Below are 24,489 nucleotides of genomic sequence, written 5' to 3'. Positions count from 1 at the left end.
ATTGCACAGTTTGAACTTTCTGGTGCCCAGAGGGAGTGTCTGCGCTTCCTATTAGTTTGCCCAGGTGTGGGGGAAAAGGGGGAGGGGAGAGGCCAGGGTTTGAAAGTTATCAGTATTCAAACATCAAAATATGGAGTTAGTTTCCCCAGTCCTAGGGGTGGTACTTGCTTCTCAAAGTTGCTACCTCCACACTTAAACACTCACCTTTTGCCTTTTTAGTTACTTAGATTTACCTAACTAACAGTTCTTTATAATAAATTCTCTTTGTTAAAATAATTGGTGTGGTTTCTGGCTCCTGTCTAGAACCTGGCTAACATAAAATCTCTCTGCCATTCTTTGCAGGCTTTAGCATCAACTTAGAGCTGTGGTAGGTGGTATGTAACCTTTTCATCGCCTGCCTAACAAAGTGGAAGGCTGACTAAGCATCTCTGGGCACAGGATCCCATTCCTTCATCAAGCTTATGAGTCTGTAGCTTTTGGCTTCACTTGTTACTTCCAAACAAGGAGGAATTGAAGAAAATAGGGCTTATTCATTTCCTCCACACCGAAGGTCTAGGAAATCTCATGTCTGTCCGTGATGAGCACCCTGACTCTTTTTAACTGGTGCACCGTATTCCATAACGGATGTCCCAGACCGTTTAACCATCCCATTCCTAACAGCCATTTGTGTAGCTCCCAATTTTTGCAGATAGGGGAACCAAAGCCTCAAGGGATTAAGTGGTTCCCTCTAAGTAACATCACCAGTAAACTGCAGAAGGGGGATTTCTATAAAACCGTAAGATGCCAGTGTCCATGCTTAAAAATATTTTTATTTTGAAACAGTTTGAGCAAACAGTTAAAAAGAGCCCACCACACTGTATTAAGTCAACACTGTGACACATCTGCACCCATTTAAAAAAAGAAAACAACTGAAGGCCCATGTACCCTGGGTCTCCTGCCCTGGGAAGGCAGGGCAGTGCCCTTTACACTTATTCCAATGCATGACTTTACACTCTTATTTCATAGAATTTGATCTACAGAAAATACAGTATTGTGCAAGACAATGATAGTAACGTTTTACTCTCTGCCACCAATGCTTACATACCAGCTACTATTCTAAGTGCTTTACGTGCATTATTTCATTAACCCCCCGTTACTTCAGACAGAAGTTGGCACTTCTATCCCACTTTACAGATAAAGTGAAACACAAGTAAGTTTAAGTAACGTGACCCCAGATACGCAGTAGGCTTTACATAAATGGTGTATTGCATGTGTTACGTAGTTTCTGCAATTTCTTAGTATTGTTTTTTATTTGTATTGAAAGATATAACCCTAGTTCTTTCATACTCACTTTCCCAAGTACCAGAAACAACCATTTATTTATCTGTTCTTCTGCTGATGGAATTTAGGCTTTTCCCCATCTTGCTACCTAAACAGTGCTGCAAAGAACTGTCTTATACTTGCCTCCTTCTTCACATAAAGGAGTTGCTCTAGGGTGTATCCAGGAGTGGAGCTGTTAACTGGTAGAGAACACACAACGTTACAAGATTTCGCAAACTGCTTGGCACAATTTCCATTCACAGCAGTGTGAGTTCCCACTGGTCCATACACTTACCCACACTTGGACTTTTAAAAATTTGCCAACTTGATGGTTGTGAGATGATAAGAACGTGCATTTCCCGTGCTTCCTTCTCTGCATATGCCTCTGCCAGTCTCTGTCAGCAAGGGGGTGGCCAACTGCACTGAACACCTGACCAAAAGCCCTTTTGATCCCCACTCCTCTTGGGACTGTGCTTGTCCCAGTCCCTCTGGCTCTCCCCAACCTCACTTCAGTTCCTCCTAAGTTGAAGTGGGCAGGGTTGGAAGAAGCCTGCATGTTTCCCAGGCCAGGATGGTGTACAAGATGAGAACTGGTGGCCGGAGCAGTCAGAAACTGTCAACTGGAGCCACACAGCTCAGAACCATCCATAGCTGGGTTCCTCACCAGCAGGAGTGTGGTTGTGGGTAGCTCCCAGTCAACATTTCATTCAGGAGACCCCTCAAAAAACTCCAAAGCTAACTTAGCTGAACTAAATACAGCTCTGTAGTCCGTAACAGAGGCATCTTTGTACAAAATCTCCTCTGCACAGCAAACAGAGATAAATAATCACCCAACTCTGGCCTTCAGAGAGCTTGGTCTGCCTGCGGTGATGAGCATGGCTGGAAACCCAGACAATACCCAGCAGAGAGGCGCAGGCCCTAGGAGAGCTGGGGCCTGGGGATAGGGGTCAGAGGAGGGAGGAGGGATGAAGGTCAGGGAAGGCCAGGCCTTACAGAGTGAGGACCTGGGCCAGCAGAAAGAGGGGTAGCACTGCAGGTGACAGGAGACAGCCCAAGAGGCAGGACAGTGCACAGGTATTCAGGGAAGAGTAGTGAAGTTCAATCCAACACTGATTATACCAAAATGTTCAATAGTTAGCACCAGTCACATGATTACTATTTTTTCCTTTCAGCTAATCTATATTTACTAATATTCCTATAATAATCACATATTACATAATAACTAAGATTCCTTTGAAACCTCAGGCTATTGAACAGACTGTATCAGTATGATCCCCAGAATATTAACAGCTCGCCTTAGTATACAGGGACTTCTGTTGATTTTTACTTTTAATCTTTGTACATTTTAAAATTGGATTTGAATGCTTAAAAATAAGTATATCTTATTCTATTAAAATGGTAGTAAAACACTCCTATTGGGGCAAGAACTCTATGAGGTGCTGGGAGGGACAGGGAGTGAGTGGAGGAACAAAAAACGTGGACAGAAAAAAGGTGTTTCCTTGGTTGTGGCACCAGCTGGCCTGGGAGCTCCGCCTCTGTGAGGGCTCTGGTCCTAGAGACCAGCTGCCCAGCCAAGCCCAGCACCTTAGTTAATCAGCCCTTGTTCTCACCAGCCCCAGGAGCCAGGCAGCCAGCCAAGCACTCCAACTGTACACACGAGGAAATAGACACAGAGGTTCAGTGACTTAGATCACTCTACCAACAAAAGGCTACCCTGAGCCTAGAACCCAAGAGCTGATGGCTCCAAGGCCCTTCCCATGACCCTGGCTCTGCCCAACCACTTTCAGTGCCAGCTTTTTGGTATCATCCCAGTGATGGGACACCTGGTTCCAGGCCATAGGCAGCCGCTACTGTAGGAAGGCAAGGGGGAGGGTAGGTCAACCAGAGAAGGGGCTCTTCCTGGCTGGGCAGACAGCCTGCTTCAATCCAGACCACCAATCCTTCCTGAGTACAAAGCTGAGTGTAGAAGGCTGAACTGGCACAATACCAAGAGGAGATGCTTTCCCTGGAAAGCTAAGAGCCGAGACATGCACCCAGGGTCAAGGCAGACACACTAAGGGGCCTGCCCCAATATCTATCCCTCCTCCACCTAATACCAGAGCCTTTATTTCCACCATTTCTGGATTTCATGGCAATCCAGACAACAAGATTACCTGTACTCCACTGAAGACATTTTCTTCCTCCACTTGCCACTCAGATGACTGTCCGTGCCCGTAACAGATATCCAAAAGCCAGCTGTGAAGCCTGAACCTCCAGCCAGAACTCCTCAGGAGGAATCTGGGGAGACCAGGAGGAGTTCTTGATCCTGAAGCTGCCATTTATGAGGTCAAACAGAACAAGCACCATCACAGGCCAAACTTAAAAGAGAAACTTAGGATCCACCTGGCCCCTTCCCAGCAGCCACAGCCGCCATGCCACATTCTGTCCAACCACAAAGGGCAATGGTCTCTCCTTTTAAAGCTGTGGAAGGAATCCTGGCTGGGGGAGCCCTAGGTCATTGAACAAAGGCCTCTCCTGGAAGTCTGAACCTCCAGAAGGGCCCCAAAGAACATGTTGCTGCTCTTCCCCAGCATCTCACTTCCCAGTGGACAGGAAGGGGCTGCCTGAGTTTTTAAATCCTTAGGATTCTCTGCCACCAGCTTCCAAGTTAGGAAGGGCTGGGCCCTCTGTGAAGGTTTTTCCCATGCTGCCTTCAATTAAGGGTTCTCTAGCAGGGTAGCTAGGAACACTTCCACACTGTCAGGCCCCAGGCTAGTCTCTAGTATGGTTTTTCACATGCCGAGCCAAATTTGAAGACCACCTGAAGGTCTTCCCACACTCTCTGCATTTGAAGGGTCTCTCTCGAGTATGAAATCTCTTGTGGCTAATGAGTTGCGAACCTTTCTTAAAAGATTTCCCACATATGTTACATTTGTGGCACTTTTTTCCAGCGGGTACGTTCTGGAGTCCGGTGGGCCTAGAGCTCTGGCCACGAGCTTCCTCAAAATCCTCAAGAGGCTTCTCCTCACTGGGTTTGAATTCCTGTAAACTCAACCCTGTGTCCTGGCAAGAAGACAACCCAGACGGGCTGCGTTTGGACTGTGACGCTCTGGTGTGTTTTCTCTCATGTACATAGAGGGTGTTTCTTCCCATGAAGTCTTTCCCACACCACTGGCATTTAAAAGGTCTCTCTTTACTGTGAATTCTCTGATGATTAACAAGGCGATAATTTCTATCATAAGATTTCCCACACAGATTACATTTATAGCGCTTCTCTCCACTGTGTATCCCCTTATGATCTAAAAGAGTTCTTTTACGAGTAAAGGTTTTCCCACATTCTTCACACCAAAAAGGTTTCTCATTGGTGAGGATTTTCGGCTGCATATTTGGAGTTTTCTCACATTCATGGTATTCGTAACGTTTTCCAAAAGAGTGACTCCTATGATGTCGGGAGAGGTTGGAACTCCATCTGAAGGCTTTCCCACATTCCCTGCACTGATAAGGCTTCTCTCTGGTGTGGATTCTTTGATGGATGAGGAGGAACGAGAGATTACGGAAGGCTTTGCCACACTGGCTACATTTATAGGATTTCTCTGTGGCATGATGGCTCTGAGAACCTTGGAACACTTGGTCCTGACTAAACAATGGCTCCCCCTCAGGTTTTCTTTTAATGGCGTGCCTTTTCTTATGAACAATAAAGGCTGACCTATGGGTAAACTCTTTCCCACATTCACTACATTGGTATGGTTTTTCACCTGTGTGAATTCTCTGATGATCAACAAGGGATTTCTTTCGAGTAAAGGTTTTCCCACATTGCTGACACAGAAAAGTTTTCTCCTCAGTGGGGGCCTTGAGGGGCTGGCTGCAGCTGGAGGTCTGCCTGAAGTCTTCCCTATATTTGCCTTGCTCGTACAGCTTTTTCTCCTTGTGCATTCTCATATGACGAGTAAAGTTTGACCTCCACCTAAAAGTTTTCCTACACTTGGTACACACATAAGGTTTCTCCTGGGTGTGAATCCTTTGATGTTCAAGAACATAGGATTTACAGTGGAAAGATTTCCTACACTGGCTGCAGTCAAAGGGTTTCTTCCCACTGTGGTCTCTCAAATGATGATCAAGTCCTGAGCCACAGGTGAAAGCTTCCCCATTTTGATTAGATTCAAGAAATTCCTGCTTAGCATGGGTTTCCTGGTGCAGACGGTAGGCTGACCTGCGTCGGAAAGCTTTCTCACATAAACTGCACTTATAAGGTTTCAGTCCAGTGTGAATTTTCTCATGTCGTGCGCAGTTTGAGCTCCACCTAAAGGCTTTTCCACACACCCTGCATTTAAACAGTTTCTCTTGAACGTGAAGTCTCTGATGACATTCAAGATGGGAGCCATGACTGAAGGTCCTCCCATAGTCACTGCATTTAAGCAAGGTCCCCACCAGAGGAAGTCTCTGTCCATCTTGGTTGTGAGAGCTAAGGCTGTAGTCTTTCCCACACACATCCTTTTCATTCCCTTTTTGTACCACGTGAATTCTCTGATGTAAGCTAAACCCTCCGATCATGTGTCTGAGCCCTTTCTCATATTCCTTGTAGTCACAGTGGTGTGAACTTGGTCTGAAGTGTCTGCCACAGCCATGTTTAAGAGACCGCTTTTTTCTAGAAACTCTCAAATGTGTTAAATGTTTTAGGTTAGGACTATTACTTCCTCTTGATTCTTCAGACTCTTTTTCTGTCCTGTGACTGAAATCGGTCTCTTTCTTAACTCTCATTAGCATGGGGGGTCCCCATCGCTCCTTTAACCTACTCTTCTGTTCAAAAGATTCTTGAAACCCTGTTCCCTCAGAAACACTCATCACAGGGCATCCTGATTGCACAGCCAAGGTATCTGCTTCTTCCAAGGGTTGACGTTTTACGATGAATTTGTTAGTCTTAATCTGGAGCTCACCTCCTGACACAAAATAAAACACAAAAGAATGTACTCTTTTCCCATACTTAGAACTGGAGAAAGCACCAAGGGGCAATAAATGCCATGACCGCGGGCAGCCAGGCTTTTGTCTGACTGCCAATACATTGATAAAATAGGGATACAGTACAGCATGGAAGAGGATCCCAGATAAGAGAGAAGAGAAGAGGAAAAGCAAGATGGCCCTACAGCTAGAGATATGCAGAAATCAAATCCAGCTGGAGAATAAAAAGGGTCAAGAGGGGAATGTTAAAAAGCAGAAGCAACTCTCACCTGCTGTTGAGTCAATTTTGACTCACAGCCAGCCAATGAATTACAGAATAGAACTGATCCATTGGGTTTTCCTGGATGTAATCTTTACAGAAGGAGGCTGCCGGGACTTTCTTCCACGGCACTGCTGGGTGGGTCTGAACTGCCAACCTTTAGGTTAGTAGTCGAGTGCGAACCATCTGCACCACCCAGGGACCTAAGAGCAGCATAGGGGAGAGGAATCATGGCATGGGAGCATGACAGGAAGATGCTCAAAGGCCAAGGGATGGGGCTCCAAGGAGGGTGGCTGAAAGAGCTGGACATCAGGCATATCACAGAGAGAAGGGCCAAGCAAAGAAGGACCAGAAGTGAGAGGAGGGCTCCTTAGACCAGGATGGGACAGGTGCAAGATTCAGCAGGAATGCAGGCACAGGGTGGAGGAGTAGCATTAATGATCAGAAAAGGGGAGGAACAGTGAAAACCTCTGGTGGGCAAAAGCTATTAGAGAGAGGGCTGGCTGGGAGGGGGGCAGGGAGGGAAATGAATGGCCTCTAACAGGTCAGCCTGGAGTGGAGAGGTCCAGGGACCCAGTGCCCCTTAGCACCATTGTTAACAACCTTCCTTCCAGCAAACGATGGAGTAAGTCCTCAGCAGAGGGGCAGGACCTGGTGGTTTCTCTGAACTCACCTGCAGGGGCAGCACCTGTACTCTCTCTTTGCTGAGCATCCTGGGCATTCAGGCCCCATGGCTCCCTTCCCTCCAGCCAGGAGATCAAAGCAGGTTTGGGGAATGGCCCCACTGCAGAAGAGAAGGAAATGGAATGGGAAAGTAGATGAGTCACACAGAACTAGTCTTCAGGACCGTCTCAGGTCTGTGGCCCTGGTGGGGAGGAAGGAAAGGCCAGGAAGGCAGGTGGAGTAGGGTAGGACAGGAGGCCCTAAGAAGAGATTCGAAAGGCTGAGAGAAGTCGCAGCCAAAAAGATCCCTAGGATTCTCCAGAGGTGCAAACCACGACGACGCAGTTAAATCAGCCAACATTTCTGAACACCTATGGTTTAGGACTCATACTCCTGATGGCACTGGGTTTGGTTTTGGTTTTTTATGGTCTAGGCACTTGACGCGTGTTACCTTTAATCTTTACAATGACTCTGTATGGCAGGCATTATTATCCCCATTTTTCAAGAGAGGAAACTGAGACTCATAGATTCTAAGTGATCTCGTTAATAGTTAACAGAGCCAAGATCTAAACCCAAGCCAGACCTCTTTTCATGCACCATAAAGACCAAGAAGGCAGAAGGTGCGGAGAGGCGTAGGGACATGGAGGCCTTACCTAGAGAAGCCACGTTCCCATAATTCTCCAGCATTACATCCCTGTACAGGTTCTTCTTGGCAGAGTCCAGCCAGCCCCACTCATCCTGGAAGAAGACCACCTCCACATCCTTGAAAGTCACAGCCTCCTGAAAAAACACAGTCCTGTGCCCTAGAACCAGCCCACAGCTCCCGGCTTTCAGGCTGGGGTCAGGGGACAGACGCTGAGTGAGTACAGGATGGATCTGGCAAGGGTGAAAGAGGAGACCATCTCCCCGCAGGAGAGCCTGGGGCTCTGGGGAGACAATCTGGGATGTGGGTTACAAGACAGAGAAACCCAGGACCAAGAGGAGCTGTAGGTCCTCACATTAGATGGCAGTGCTGGGACATCAGGAAGGACCAAAGGCGCTGTGACTCACCTGGGACTGGTCGGTCAGGGGCCTGGCTGCTGTCACCCCATCTCCTGGGCACCCCTCTCTTTGTGGAAGGATAGGCACCTGGACAGCAGGAAAATCTGGGGGACAAGAGCAAGCCGTGAAAGAGCAGCCCAGCACTGGGCACCCCACTGAGAAGCCCACTCTCCTCCAGACACAGAGGACTCCTGGGCTCACGGGCAGGCACGGACTTTTTGAAGTACCAGTTTCACATTTCCCCAGCGTCTGTTGGGGGCTGCAGATTGGGGCAGAGTGAGGGTGTGATGGGAGGAAGAGTCAAATGTGGCTCACAGAAGGGGTGGAGAGGACACAGAGCAAAGGGCAAGGACAGAAAGGCATTCTTATAAGAGATCATAGGCTGAAAAGATGACACTATAGGAAATTCGGGAGGTGTGGCATGCTGGGGTCTCCCAGCCAGGCAGCAAGTACCGGATTGCCCAGCCAGGTCATCACGCACTCCTATTTCATAGGGAGGCTCCAGGTGGTCCCCCAGGGCAGAGGCGCTCCTGACAGGTGAAGCAGGGGGCCAGATCTGTGCTGCTTGCAGGGCTCCTGTGCCCATCCAATGCACATCTGGGCTCTGGGCAGGGGCTGGGTCCTGGTGAGGAAAAAATGTTGTGAGAGGATCCCCATGGGAACCAGAAAGCAAACTCAAAGAAGACGCCACGTGGCCAAACTCTAAAGGGCAGAGGCCCAGGGAAGGACAAGCTGGGCCCTTTATCACCTACAAAACCAAAAAAACCAAACCCACTGCCGTTGAGTGGAGTCCAACTCATAGGAACCCTACAGGACAGAGGAGAACTGCTTCATAGGGTTTCCAAGGAGCGGCTGGTGGATTTGAACTGCCAATCTTTTGGTTAGCGGCCAAGCTCTTAACCACTGCACCACCAGGGTTCCTTATTAGGTATAGGCAGAGGAAAAAGGACCCTCCCAAGTCCTCAGCCCCAAATCTTCTGCCTCCCTGGGCTCTCATGGGCTGGGCAGGGAAGCCCATGGGGGAGTCAAAGTGGAGACAGATTCCAGCTCCATATAAGCAAGCCCTTGGAAAGTCCGTAACAGCACTGCTGTCAGGATCGACAGTGACACCTCCCTCTCCCCTTCCTCCCGCACGCCTCCAGCCTGGAACTTAGATATGAGAGAGACGGAATTTGTCCCAAGGAGTTAAACAGATAACAGCTCACGGCAGAGATGCAGCATGTAACACCTACCGTGTGTCAGGGACTGCTCTAGACACTGCTGTATAAGGTGACCTTGATGCGGCAGGGTGGCTCCCAGATTACAAACGTGACTGAAATGTTAACACTGCTAAGAGAAGCAATGTCAATTCAGAGGGTCAGCCATGGAACCAGACAAGAAAAAGTCTCGGGTGCAAAAACTGGCAGAGCCCATCGAAGCAGTGACCAGGAAGGAAGAGGTCTTTGCCATGGGGCTTCGAATAGTTCTGGTCTCAGGGAAAGGCTGTCTCCGAGGGAGAGATGAGAATAGGAAGCTGCAACCAATGAACTTACAAGTTTTTCTGGACATGCGGCCAAGACATTCTCTACACTGAGATGAATGAATCTTAGCCTGAGGCCACTAAGCAGCTGGTGCGGAGTTACAGGTGAAAGATGACGAACTGACCATAGTAGGGCATCTCCTGTTCCTCCCAGACCTACTAAAGGGGGAATAAAGAAACAGTAAGAATATAGAGAAGCCCTGCTGGCGCAGTGGTAAAGAGCTTGGCTGCTAACCAAAAGGTCTGCAGTTCGAATCTACCAGCTGCTCCTTGGAAACCTTATGGGGCAGTTCTACTCTGTCCTATAGGGTTGCTATGAGTCGGAAGTGACTCAGCAGCAATGGGTTTGGGTTTTTGTTTTGTTTTGTTTTGAAAGATACAGAAGTGCCACCATGAGGTTAGGGGAAACTTTCTCAGGCCCTGGTTTTCACATTTCGGTAACTCTCAGATAAACCACAGGGTGATTCTGTAACTTCACATCATTTTGAGGATTTCTGTTCATTTTTCAGAATTTGAGGGGCTCTCTCCTAGGCCCAGGTTTTTGTTTTCTAATTTCTAACTAGCTTTCAACCAGTTAGGCCCTCTGCTCATTGGCAATGTTTTCAATGAGTTTTTGAATACTATCTCTAGTGCTAAATGAGCTGAACATAACCAAGCTGCAATTTTCTAACTACTGCATACCTTCTCCTTTTATAAATTATTTTTAAATCTCTCTAAATAGCTCATTGAGGTTCCCAATTTCCTCGCCCACGGCTGCTTCTCTTCCTCCCTACCTCCCCCCGCCCCCCGCCACATGCACAGAACAAACCCTCATACTGAGGGAGAAGCAACATGGTACACGGAGTCTGCTCTTCTCAGTCTTATCCTGTACTCCCCTGCCAGAAGCCATGAGTGTTGAACCTAAGTGTCCCCCTTCTTATGAACAAAAGACATCACTCCCTCCTTACGGCCTGTGTCAATATCAAGTCAAATTAGAGATGATATGAAGATGGACTTCATACACTGTAAGCCACAGTGTCCAAAAGCTAGCTACTATTATTGATGGATACCTGCTGACCCTCTTCACAGTGCTGATGTCCTCTGGGAAGGTGGCAAGGGCTACCTGCTAAAGGATCCATGGCTCCGGGCCAGTTCTCACTGCTCCAGTGCAGGGGAATGCAGGGGGGCAGCTTCCTCTGCACCCCAAAACACTTCAGCTCAGAGGCCCTGCCACCCCCAGCAAGCTGGCTCCCTGGCAGACAGGGCTGCCCCCACTCACCCTCTGTGCTGTCCCATCTAGGTCTCTCTGCAGCTCCTCGAGCAGGGCCACGGCCTCTGCCCCACTCCCGGGGCGATGCAGCTGCACCCAGGTCCGGAGCTCCCCAGGCAGGATGCTCAGGAATTGCTCCAGCACCAGCAGCTCCAGGATCTGGGCCTTGGAGAGGACATCGGGCCTCAGCCACCAGCGGCAGAGCTCCTGGAGTCGGCTCAGAGTTTCCAGCGGTCCAGATGACTCATGGTAGCGAAGCTGCCTGAAGAGCTGGCGGAAGAGCTCCTGGCCAGGACGGTTGAGCGTCTGTGGCCTGGCCGCTTGCACTGAAGTGTAGCCCTCATGCTCCTCCTTCTTTGCCACCTGAAGGCGCCCTCGCTCCCTTGAAGCCTGGGCTCGGGACCCTGGATAGGCAGCATACCACCTGCCTGGAGGCATCTCTCACGTTCAGGGCCTACCCAGCCAAGCACAAACCAAGTTTGCTTTAGCTGTGTAACTGCTGGGTCCTCGGGAGCATCTTCTCAGCACTGGCATGGACAATGTCATTTGCTGGGATGTCAGAAGGTACTGGCAAGAGACTGGAATAACCAATATTCCTGTTCAGGAGAGAATGAGAGAATGATGCCCATCGTACATGGTACCACTAGATCCTGTTAGTTGGGACTATCTTTGCCTGTATGAGAAAGGGCACATGAGCATGAGCTTCCGCAGAGACGTGTCTGCCAGTACCAAGCAAACCAAGGCAAGACTGTGTAGTTGTGTGATGCGATAAGCTATGAAAATATCCCAGAATACAGCACAAAGAGGCACAGAAATGGAAAAGACACAATAAAAGCTAAGAGACACGGGGGGACAGATCTAGAAGTTTACATCTGTCTAATTGGAATTCCAGAAAGAGAATGGAAAATAGGCAAGTATATGAAGAAACAACGGCAAGAACTTTAGAATCACAGCGAGTGTGGAGTCAAAAACAATCCCTCAACACATACACACGCACACACGCATGCACATGCACTCACACAGGCAAAACTTCAGAACATCAAGGAGAAAAACCCTGGTGCCAGGAGGGAAGGAAGACCAATTATGTACAGATGACATAATCAAGCGTATCATCAACGCCAGAGTCTACACAACGATGGTGCAGTGTCTTAAAAGTGGCAGAGGAAAATAACTCTTACCCTAAAACCACATATTTAGCCAGGAGTAAGAGGAAAACAAAAACATTTCTAGGCATACCTGAAGACTCAGAAATTTTGCAAACCTAGGTCCTCAATGAAAGAATTAAAACATATACTCCAATAAGGAAAATGAACGCTAAAGAAACAGTGGGATAAAAGAAAATGTGCCAATCACAAAAAGACAAATATTATACTGTCTTGCTATTATATAAAGTCAGGAATTGATGTACATACAGAAAGCAAAGTTCTTTGAAGTTTACCAGGGATGGGAAGGAGAGGGAGGGGGAGTCACTTTCTAGATAATAGACACTTGTTACTTTGGTTGATGAAAAGGCAATTCGAAATATGGATGAAGTCAGCACAATCTGACCAAGGTAAATAAAGACGCTAAGAAGTACGTGAAAAAAAGGGACAATTGCAGTAAATGCTATAACATATACAACTTTGCGACACCAGTAAAAACAACCAGAAAACACGTGTGTGGTTACAGAGGTGGATGGATGCAAATATGTATACAGAAAGGCATATGCAAGTAAATATGCCATATAGGTGCATGTATAGGTGTATCTGTAGGCACAGGTATACCCACATATATAACAAACCACATAGTAGGCACAGTTACAGAGGCTTCCCAGGCATGTCCAAACAACTTGTAGGGTTGGTTTACTAGGTTTGAAGGCCTGGGACCATGGTCTCGGGAAACAACTTAGTCAACTGGCATAACACAGTTCACAAAGATAATGTTTTACATCCAAGTTTGGCGAGTAGCATCTGCGAGCAGCAATCTAAGACATGACTATTGTTCTCTAGTCATATGGAGCAAAAGAGAATGAAGGAAATCAAAGGCTCAAAGAAGAAACTAGTCTTCAGGACTAACAGCCCACTTGAACTACAGCCTCATCTAGCCTGTGACCAAAAGAACTAGATAGTGCCCAGCTACCACAACTAACCGACCATTCTGACCAGGGATACAACAGAAGGTCCCTGACAGAATGGAAGAAAAATGTAGAACAAAACTCAAATTCCTAAAAAAGACCAGACCTACTGGACTGATAGAGACTAGAGGAACCCCCGAGACTATCACCTTAAGATACCCTTTGAACTTGGAAATGAAGCTATTTCTGGACGTCAACTTTCAGCCAAGTAATAGATTGGCTTATAAAATAAACAGTATGTGCTCCCTTAAACAATTAACTACATGAAACCAAACAGTCAACATCTACCTGAAAGCAAGATGTGAAGGCAAGGAGGGGAAGGGAAGCTAGATCAATGGAAACAGAACAAACAGAATGGAAACGAGAATGCTGACACACTGTAAAAATTGTAACCAATGACAGAACAATCTGCCTAAAAATTGCTAAAGGGGAACCTAATTTGCTGTGTAAACTTTCACCTAAAACACAAAATATTGTTTTAAAAAATGTAGAATGTAGGTCTAAATAAATCAGAAGAGCATACCGATAAAAATACAGTTAAAATTTCAGACAGTGAATCAGTTGTACATGCTGTAGTCCTTCTTTCCTAGAAGGAAGCTGACTGACTTTAGATTTTGTTAGAGAAATACGGAATTAACTATGTTTGTAAAAATTCAAAATTAGCTGCACACACCACTGACAGATGTGTAAATTTATACAAGCTCAAAAAAAAAAATTTTTTTTTTTTTCTCTTTTCTCACTAGGCAGGGTAACCAGGCGATGTTTCCTTCTGTTGTGCAGAAGGTTGCTATGAGCGGGAGCCGACTCGACAGTAACTGAACAGTAACAGTAAAGCCAAAAAGGCACGTATCTTAATGCTCCAGCAATTTCTCTTCTAGGCATCTATCCTGGAAGAACACTGGCACAGCTGTACAGACATTTATCCAGGTGTTCACTAGCGTACTCTTTGTAACAACACATTAATGGAAATAACCCACTTGCCTACCAATATGGCTAAACAAAAGTACAGCATTTTGTAGAATGAAGTATCACATATAGCAGCTAAAAGGAAGGTACTAGATCTTTACGCATCAACACAGCTAAAAAACAACACATGCTAAGTTAAAAAGCATGGTGTAGATACAATTTGTGAGAGAAAAGCTATTATCTTGTGAGCATATGTCTTATACACATAAGTTTTCAAAGGAATAAAAAATGGTCTCTAAGGATTCACAAAAACTCTTACTGAAGAGAGGCTTGGGGATAGTAGTAAAAGGGGCCTTTAGCTTTATTTGCAGTGGTCTGATTTCTTAAGACTTCATTTATGTACTTTCTTTTTTTTTAAGACTGCACATAGAAAATTACAGGAAGCAAATATGCCAAAATGTTAAAAGTGGCTACCTCTGTATGTTAGAAATGTGGGTGCCTATTATTTTTTTCTTTATATATATATATGTCTTTTTCCAGTTTCCCAAAATAAAAAGTATATTAAAAAGCAAGTTATGGACGGTATGAAGGTATGACCTCATTTATGTTTTAAAACAAAGGGAAAAAAAGCAGTTTGCATATGCATATGCCTAAGAAAGTCCTTAAAACCATAGTATTTCCAGCTGTTATCTCCTGCAGGAGGTGGGATAAGGGGGCTTTCCCTTCCTTCTTGTCTATGTTGCCTGAATTGTTACACATTACTTTTACAACTAAGGACCTCTGGTGGTGCAATGGTTAAGCACTTGGCTGCTAACTGAAAGGTCGGCAGTTTGAACCCACCTACAGCTCCCTGGAAGAAAGACCTGGCGATCTGCTCCCATAAAGATTACAGCCAAGAAAACCCTATTTGGCAGTACTAATCTGTCACATGAGGTTGCTGCGCCGAAATCAACTTGCCAGCATCCAACAACAATGCTTTTATAGTCAGCAAAGTGATCAATAATTCTGCTTTAAAAATGAGGCAACTGAGTAACGGCTCCCAGGACTAAAGACGGCGAGCACCTAGCAGGATGAGCAGCACATCCTTTTAGGGGCCTTGGGTACAAATAAATGGCAGCTGTCGTTCAAGCAACCGCAAAAGGAAGAAGAAATCCAGGTGGGCCTTAGTTTTGCGCTAGCCACCAAATCAGAGAAGGATGGCTGGACTCTAGAACAGATGTATGAAAAAGACTGGCAAGGGAGGTAGAGAATGAGAAGAGCAAAATGCTGCCGAGAAAACATGACATGCAAAAGAAGAAAAAAAGGCAAAAGACACTTAAAAGAAAATAAACGAGGAAGGAAAGGTGCATTACAAAACAGTGCTTCACTGAATCTGTTCCAGTAAAGGCCTGGAGAAGCGGCAGGAAATGGTCTCGGAAGGTTCTGTGATTCCACCCTAAAAAACGCTCTATAATTACAGTATCAGCTAAGATTGACCACACTCCCCACAACTCTCCAGAGTATCTCTGCTGTTAGGTGCCATTGAGTCAATTTCAACTTACAGAGACCCCACATGACATGAGAATTGCCTCATAGGGTTTTTCTCCAGGCTGTAATCTTTACGGGAGCTGATTGCTAGGCCTTTCTCCCACGAAGCTGCTGGATTGGTCTGAACCGTCAACCTTTCAGTTAGCAGCCGAGCACTTAACCAGTGTGCCACCAGATAACAGTCAACATAAATCGAAATTCTCACTTTTCTCTCATCAAACTATAAGGATCAATTCAGCTCCATGCCTCTCTGTCTGACACCAGCTGCAGCACTTTTTCCTCTGACCCTAACCACTTGGGGAGTGGACAGACCTCCCAAGTTAAAGGACAGTCCTTCAGACTGCCAAGTCAACCCAAGACTTCAGTCTCTGGTTGCAAGCTTAGGAGTTCCCAGGGCTCCCCTCACTTCTGTCTTGCTGGCAACAAGTTTGAGGTTTTCTAATTACCCCTTCAGGATGTCAGCCACAAGCTTTGGAGTCCCGTGGGTTCCCTCACTTCTGACCTACTGACTACAAATTCATGGGTTCCTTCTACCCCTGAACAAGCTCAGGGGTTCCCAGTCCCCTTACTTCTGACCTGCTGGCTTCTACTACTCCCTCGGGTTCAATAATTCACTGGAAAGACTCACAGAACTCACAGAAGTGTTATACTTATTGCAGTTTTATTACAGCAAAAAGGATGCAAATGAAGAGACACATAGGCCGTGGTCTGGGTAAGTTCCCAAAGTGAAACTTCCATGGCCCAGAAAGGAATGCCCTACCTTCCCACACGCATCAATGTCTTTCACCAAGCAGGAAGCTCATGGAGATTCAGTGTTCAGAACTTAATCGTTGAGGCTTTTTGCTATGTCTTCATGAGGTGGTCACTATGAGGTGGTATCATAAAGTGGGTTCCTCTGACCATGTCATCATGATGTGGTCATTATGAGGTATCATGAGGTAGAACCCTCTGGCCTGGCCAGCTCCCCACCCAAGAGTCAACTCACCAGTGCAACCTGTTAGGGGTGGTCTGGAGATTCCTTGAAGACACTTAAACCATCAGGGAAATTCCAAGGTTTTAGAGAGTATCCCCCAGGAACTGAGGACAAAGACCATATTCTTCAGGTAAAGTTAAATTCTAAAGCCTACAATCTCAAATACAACCCTCAGTTCATACCTCTGGAGAGCAGTCCCATCATTAGTCCTCTTGCCTCTACAAGCTTCTTTCTCTAGGAGTAAAAGTGCTCTGACATTATTGGCAGGTGGGGAAGATTCCTCGGCTACAGCCATCAATTACCTACTCCAAACTCAGAAAATGCCCACACACAGCCACAGAACTGAAAGACTGTAGACAACTCTAATGCCTCCTGAGACAAGAGCTGTGGAGTCAAAAAAGAAGTGGGAGATGGACAACAGGCCTTGCCCCATCACCCTGTGCACGAAGTCGCAAATGGTCGTCAGAAGATCTGCAGATGTCTGGTGCCCTCCATCTCCCACCACTGTTAAGCAAATTCAAAGAAGGTACTATGTTCACCAATCATATTAAAAGAGAAGCCACCATCTCCTACGTTTGCTAGAAGCCAATACCGATGCAGCATCCCCTGAAAAAGAAATGACCATAACCTGAGATGGGAAGAAGGCTCACACCAAGAAAGCATACCATCGCCCAGCCCAAGGGTCAAGAAGAGTCAAGTAAAGAATTCTATCAGGAATCATGCATGCTGAGGAGGCTGCTAAGTTCTAACAGAAACAACACCTTGCTATGAAAAAATAAGGATTCAGAGAAAGCAAAAACAAGGAAAAATGAAAGAGGTGATAAAGTAAACAAGCAAAGGTCTGTAAAAAGAAACCTGAACTGACTGAGACTAGAGGAATCCCAGCAGTCATGGTCCCCAAACCTTCTGTTGGCCCAGGACAGGAACCATCCCCGAAGACAACTCATCAGACATGGAAGGGACTGGACAGTGGGTTGGAGAGAGATGCTGATGAAGAGTGAGCTACTTGTATCAGGTGGACACTTGAGACTGTGTTGGCATCTCCTGTCTGGAGGGGAGATGGGAGGGTAGAGAGGGTTAGAAACTGGCAAAATCGTCACGAAAGGAGAGACTGGAAGGGCTGACTCATCAGGGGGAGAGTAAGTGGGAGTATGGTGTAAGGTGTATATAAGCTTATATGTGACAGACTGACTTGATTTGTAAACATTCACTTAAAGCTCAATAAAAATTATTAAAAAAAAAAAAAGAGAGAGACCTGAAGATACACAACAACAAAATAAGGCTGAAGAGGAGAGGGTACACCAGAAGCGAGAGAAACAGGTCATTTTGCTGAGCTCCAGTGGTGCAGAAAGGAACCAGGAAACAATCCCTCAGGAAGAAGCTGAAAGACAAAAGAGAGAAGGAAAGAGACCTATGCAGCCAGACTTGTAGAACAGACTGGAGAAAAAGAAAAGAACTAGAAAGGCAGATTCAATGCTGATAACCGTAATGAGAAATCTGGCAGTGAGTTTGAAGAGAGTGAAGTTTGTAAGAAGGAGAACAAAGAGAAATGCACCCAGTGGGAAACAAAAATGGCATTGACCTATGTAGTACGCTTAAGGACACAAAGTGGCTGCTAACAAGGGGGAGCTACATGGCCATCGAGCATTTCACAGGGCCACTATGGTACGTACTCCTGGGATGCACAAGAGAGAACAGTGAAACTGCCAACTGCTCAGAAAAGAACAGGTTGCTCTGGTGACAGGCAGAGACTTTCCAGAAGAGGTAACTTAAGAACAGATTGCCATGGTAACAGCAAGGGGACTTTCCAGGGGCACAGCAGATATAACTCTCGTAGAGGATTAAAGTAATGCCTACTCTTACAATCCGTTGCTGTTGAGTTGATTCCAACTCATAGTGACCCTATAGGGCAGAGTAGAACTGCCCCACAGAGTTTCCAAGAAATGCCCGTTAGATTCAAACTGCACCTCTAGGCTCATCTCTGGCGATCTCGAACCCTAGACTGCATCACCTCTGGTGAGTCTCTGCACCATCCAGACTTCCCAAACACACCAACCCATCTCAGGAAACTGACTCTCACATTGAAATTAGTACCAAGAACACGCCTCCGTGCTAGCCCGTTCCAAAGCAGGTGCTGAGTATCTGCATGGCGCAAATGGTTAAGCACTCAACTACTAACTGGAAAGTTGGTGGTTTGAACCCACCTAGAGGTGCCTTGGGAGACAGGCCTGGCAACCTTCTTCCCAAAGGTCACTGCCTTGAAGACCCTATGGAACAGTTCTAATCTGCAAACGTGGGGTGGCCACGAATCACAGTCAACTCGATGGCAACTAACAACAACAGAAAGATGTTTTGAGTGAAGCTGGTTTGCAGGCATGAAAAGCCTAAAACTACGAGAGTAACTTTGAGGTGAAAGGGTAGCAGAAAGACTGTCACAAAGCACAAGCTGAAGAAATGTCCTAAGAGGTCAATAAGTCCAGTTCTTCAACCAAAGAACGGTATAGCCCAAACTGGGTGAGAAGGCCCTGAACAATAAAAGATGGATCCTGCCCGCAAAGGACTCTGGGGAAGGTACCAGAGTACCCCATTGAGCAGTGACCTGAGCCAGGGAAAAACATACCAAACACCCAACTTCACAGTAATATCAATTGAAGTCAATTAACTAGTTTAAAAAAAAAAAATTCATCATTGTTTAGACTCCCCAGCACATAGGCACATTGTTCTCCCTACCTATTAGCGTTAGATAATGTTGTTGTTGTTGTTGTTAGGTGTTGTTGAGTCAGTTCCGACTCACAGTCACCCTGTGTATAAGAGAATGAAACACTGCCAGGTCCTGGGCCATCCTCACAATCATTGCTATATTTTAGCACATTGTTGCAGCCACTGTGTCAGTTCATCCTGTTGAGGGTCTTCCTCTTTTTTGATGACCCTCTACTTTACCCAGCATGACGTCCTTCTCCGAGGACTGGTCCCTCCTGATAACATGTCCAAAGCACATGAGATGAAGTTCCGCCATCCTCGCCTCTAAGGAACATTCTGGCTGTGCTTCCAAGACAGGTTTGTTCGTTCTTTTGGCAGTCCGTGGTATATTCAATACTCTTTGCCAATACCATAATTCAAAGGCATTCATTCTTCTTCGGTCTTCCTTATTCATTGTCCAGCTTTCGCATGCATACGAGGCAGCGTTGGATGACAGGTATATAAACACCCAGTCCTCACCATTTTGCACAGACCTCTATCTAGGTGACTCTTGGCGCTTCGCTCTCTGTCGTGAGGTTTCCGGTACGGATCTCTGTAAGTTCCCTCATAAAGCCTTGTCTGATCAGCCTGGCTTTCACTGTTGCTTTTTTTGAAATCTGACCTGTGCCCCTCAGAACTCCTCTTGCTGCTCGTCTGGTGAGGTGTGACACTGGGCAATCATAAGCACGGATAAAGCTAAAAAAAAAAAAAAAAAAAAACTTCACCGGCCTTTCACACCCTGAATAACAAACCCAGAGCACTGTGAAAAGGCGGAGGCCAGGCAGGCTCGTTCAGGTATCCCAATGCTGCAGGGCTCCCCCAAGGCCCTGGCTAGCTTTTGAAGAGGACAAAAGAGAAACTTCATTTATCAACTAGCTGAAATTACACCACAACTGTGAACACACAGGCCTGGAAGGAATCTGGTCTAGATCTTACTCTCAGGCCTCTTCCCCCAGAGCTTCATACCTTAACGCAGGAATAGAACTAACAAAATGAAGACAACGAGAAGGTCGGCACATTGTGAAAAATGCAACCAATGTCACGGAACAATCTGTACAAAAACTGCTAAGTGGGAATCTAATCTGCTATGTAAAGTTTTGCTTAAAACACAATTAAAAAAAAAAAACCTGTACACAAATGTTTATAGCAACTTTATTCCTAACTGCCAAAAATTGGAAACAAACAATGTTTTTCAATAGGCAAACCGATAAACAAACTGGTACATCCGTACCAAACCCATTGCCCGCAAGTCAAGTTCAATTCATGGCAACCCTGTAGGACAGAGGAGAACTAACCCAAAGGGTTTCCAAGGCTGTAATCTTCATGGGAGCAGACTGCCACATCTTTCTCTGACAAAGTGGCTGCTAAGTTCGAATCTCGGACCTTACAGTTACCAGCTAAGCACTTTAACTACTGAGCCACCAGGGCTCCTTGTACAGTCATACAAAACCAAAACCAAACCCACTGCCGTCAAGTCGATTCTGACTCATAGCCACCCTACAGGACAGGGGAGAACTGCCCCATAGGGTTTCCAGTGAGTGGCTGGTAGATTTGAACTGCTGACCTTTTGATTAACAGCCGAGCTCTTAACCACTGTGGCACCATGGCTCTGTACATCCATACAATGGAGTATTACTAAGTGATAAAAAGAAGTGGGTAATCAAGCCACAAAAAGACATGGAAGAAGCTTAATGTAAACTATTAAATGAAAGACGCCAGTCCAAAAAAGCTATATACTGTAATATACCCTGTGTATTTTTTTTTTTTTTTTAATCACTATGACGTCCTGGAAAAGGCAAAACCGTAGAGACTGAAAAACTCAGAGGTTACTGGGGGGGCAGGGGTAGGGCAGAGGGATGAATAAGCGGAGCACAGGGGATTTTGGGGACAGTGAAACTATTCTATAAAATAGTGCACTATAGCCCAAAGAATAAGTCTCCACAAGCATATGCTGACATAGCTAAATGACTGAATAAATAAAAGGGGGAGAAGGAACAAATGTAGAGGCATCAGGAAACAAAAAACCACCATTAGAACACCACAGTAATAATTGCTGCAGGCAAGATCCATCAATGAACGCTAATTAGTGAAAGTTTTAAAAAGAAACAGGATATGTGCAAAGTCTCAGAGTATCTCTCCCCAAAGACTTACTGAGCTGGCAGACACGAGGTGATCGAGGTTAACATCACTAGTAATAAGATACACAATGGTATTCTCAACCTAAGCACAGGAAAACATCAGACAAAACCAAATTCAGGGTCATTCCAAAAATGCAATACAAAATACTTCAGAAGTGGAGAGGGCATGAAAGACAAAGACCAAGGAACTGTCTCGGATTGAAGGAGAATATGGAGACATGAAAACTAAACATAATGAGAGGTCCTAGATTGGATCCTGGAATGGGGAAAAAGGGCACTAGTGAAAAACTCATGAACTGTGAATAAAATCTTCAGTTCATATTAAACCAATGTAAATATCTTAATTTGGTGATTGTTCTATGGTTAGACAAGATATTAATGTCAGTTGTAGAGCCATGAACTGTGGATGAACCCCTGAAACTACTGCCCTGAGATAATCTTTAAACTTTAAACCAAAAATATCCCCTGAAGTTTTCTTAAAACCAAACTGTAGTTTAACTTAACTAGTAAAGAATGTCCGCCTTGAGCATTATGCTATTTTAAGACCTATCTATGAGTCTCAATGTTGAATAGACTCAACGGCAATGGGTTTGGTTTTTTTATATGGGATCGAATTGACAACAGCCACTCAAAAAATTAGATCTGGTGGCATAGTAGTTAAGACTCGGCTGCTAACCAGAAGGTCAGCAGTTCAAATCCACCAGCCACTCCTTCGACACCCTATGGGGCAGGGTCACTATGAGTTGGAAACATCTCAAGGCAATGGGTTTTTGTTTTGTTTTGTTTTAATTTTGTCCCAGGCACTAAGGTCACAGCAGTGAATAAAGCAGACAAAAAGCCCTGCCTTGAGCGGCTTATGAGAAGACAGACAATAAAATAAATAAAATATATGGTATGTTAGATGGTGGCAGGTGCTACAGTGTAAAATAAAACAGGAAAAGGGAATAGGAAGTCCAAGATCAGGGAAGGAAAAAAAAAAAAGGTCAAAACTTCAGTCTTATAAAAAGCATCATGAATTGGACAATCATAGAGTCTACTATGCTGGGTATGACAACTCGAAGCTCTTTCGGATGGTTTCTAATATAAAAATATCAAAGATGGCAAAATTCAGTAGGTTGTGTTTTCCTCTATCTATTTTTACTCTCCAGCAAGTCTCTGACATCACTGACCACGCAAGCACTAACACTTCCTGGATGCCGGGAGCCACAGAAAGCCAGACGGTGGAATGGTTAGTATTTTTCATGCTTTCATCAGTGTCATTTTAAAGTACATATTGAGGTGTATCTTCAAAACAGTCCTGTATTTTTGGCTTACAGTAAGAAGGGATTTTTTTTAAACGGTATTTGTCTACCTTTCTTCGGCATTAAGATAGCACATAACCAGTTAGCAATCTCATTCTTCAGTCCCTGAATAATACTGACACAGACATACACACGCAGAGAAGAGATGGAAGTTCCCGCAAACCGCTTATCAAATTACTGCTACAACCATTGGCTGGCCCTTCTTTGCAAAATAACAGAACATATATTAATGAGTTTTCGGTTTCCAACCGCTCACAGTTTGAAAAGGAATGTTCTTTCCTGAACCCCACTTTTAAATTAGGAGACCATTCTCTGATTTCTTAGGACTATGCAAGTCCCAACAGAGTATAATTATTTTAGATAGAACTATAACTAGAGTTTAAAAGCTGCATTTTTATAGAGCACCTCTTTCATTTTGAAGACAATCACCCTAACAAGATTTTGCTATTTTTCTGCACGAGCTTCACCTGTTCAGCATTGTAACCAACTTCAAGTAAATGCGAACTAGGGGAAATAAACTGCAAACAAAATGTTCTCTTTTAATGATACTCGCAAAAATTGTTCTAGTGGTATCACAATGCTAGCATCAATTTTAACCAAAATATGAATAAATGCACTCCAGTTTACAATACTTTAATTTTTTAAAAGCAACAGTGTGATCCCATTTCATAATAAACATGTGCATATACACATGTATGCGTTTCCAGAATTACGTACAAAGGAAAAAATGTCTGAAAGTCTCAGAATGAAAAGATATACCCGTACGTTTTTTTGTTTTGCTTTTAGCTTTTTTAAAATTATTTTGTTGTTGTTGAAACGATACACAGCAAAACATACACCAATGCAACAATTTCTACAGGTACAATTCAGTGACACTGATTACATTCTTTGAGTTGCGCGACCTCGCTCACCCTCCTTTTCCAATACCAAGGCTTTTTGGATTGCTGTGGCTTTTACTCTCTCTACATTCACCTGCGTTATCTAACTGTAATGAATATGCATTACTTGCATAATCGGGTGAAAGAGAAAGCACAGAGAAACCACTCCAACAAGCCCTGGCCCACACCTGTGCGCCCCGGGAGGCTAGGGGTTCACCGTACGCCTTCGGGGAGCCAGGAGACTCCGGCTGTAGGCCGGATCCCCGGCCCGACCACCCGCCCCGGGCGCAGCCACGAGGCCGGGCCGCATCCGCCGCCCTCCCGGGCAGGGCGCAGCGCCCCACCGCCCTCCCGGGACCCTGTGCCCGCACGGCCACCCCAACGGCCGCCGCGCCCCGCGGGCTGCTCACCGGATCGCCGCGGCCGCCCGCCAGCCGCCCCTTCCTCAGCGGCCACGACCGCCAGCCCCACGCCTACCTCCGGGCCGGCCAGGGCGCGCACGCGCGTCCCCGCCGCGGGGCCTCCGTCGCCTCTCTAGGAAGCTGGGAGGCCCTCGTCTCTGGTTCTCCCTCGCCGGAGCGCGGCGACCTGGGGCCGCTGGGCTTGCCCAGGAGAGCCCTGAGGCGCCTCTGTGCCCCGATTCCCCCCGCCCCATTGGTCGCTCCCACTCAACTCGGACGTCCATTCGGGCCCCAGAGCCCTATCAGCCTGGGCCTGTTTTCCCTCATTCCTCCTCCTGTGTGGGCAGGACTGGCCTGGAGGCTTTCGCACCTCTTTCCCTTCCTCCTCCAAAGGCATCCCTACCTATCTATCCAAGGTAGGAGTCAAAATAGGAAACTGCGCGATATAGCAGGGAGGAGGGAACTGTGCAGAAGGCCACTCACTCTCTTCTGTGGCCCCCTGCAATAAATGGAACCAGACAAGGCCAGACCAAGATATTCGCCCCCCT

General features: G+C 46.0%; 1 protein-coding gene across 7 annotated transcripts; it reads right to left on the bottom strand.

The window, feature by feature from the left end:
- Window positions 1-442: 442 nt before the first annotated feature.
- Window positions 443-24,032, bottom strand: ZNF445 (zinc finger protein 445). 7 transcript variants are annotated; one of them, XR_010319017.1, is made up of 9 exons: window positions 23,951-24,032; window positions 10,975-11,561; window positions 8,651-8,819; window positions 8,207-8,301; window positions 7,810-7,936; window positions 7,167-7,277; window positions 3,453-6,215; window positions 1,595-1,694; window positions 443-1,499 (listed from the first exon to the last, which is right to left on the bottom strand). XR_010319017.1 is itself a non-coding variant. In XM_064274700.1 (8 exons), exons 3-8 carry the CDS (start codon window positions 11,401-11,403, stop codon window positions 4,051-4,053), a joined length of 3,096 nt encoding a protein of 1,031 aa, XP_064130770.1. In that variant the 5' UTR covers window positions 11,404-11,561; window positions 19,215-19,919; window positions 23,951-24,012; the 3' UTR covers window positions 443-4,050. The 7 variants fall into 7 exon arrangements, 3 of the variants coding, with proteins under 3 accessions (XP_064130770.1, XP_064130769.1, XP_064130771.1); XR_010319016.1 differs by having other exon boundaries at window positions 1,595-6,215; XR_010319015.1 differs by having other exon boundaries at window positions 443-1,694.
- Window positions 24,033-24,489: the final 457 nt, after the last annotated feature.

The sequence above is a fragment of the Loxodonta africana genome, chromosome 22 (genome assembly GCF_030014295.1).
Source record: "Loxodonta africana isolate mLoxAfr1 chromosome 22, mLoxAfr1.hap2, whole genome shotgun sequence".
In the NCBI taxonomy this organism is placed as follows: Eukaryota; Metazoa; Chordata; class Mammalia; order Proboscidea; family Elephantidae; genus Loxodonta; species Loxodonta africana.
Note: the sequence above shows the minus strand (reverse complement) of the source record. Positions and strands in the feature narration are given on the sequence as shown.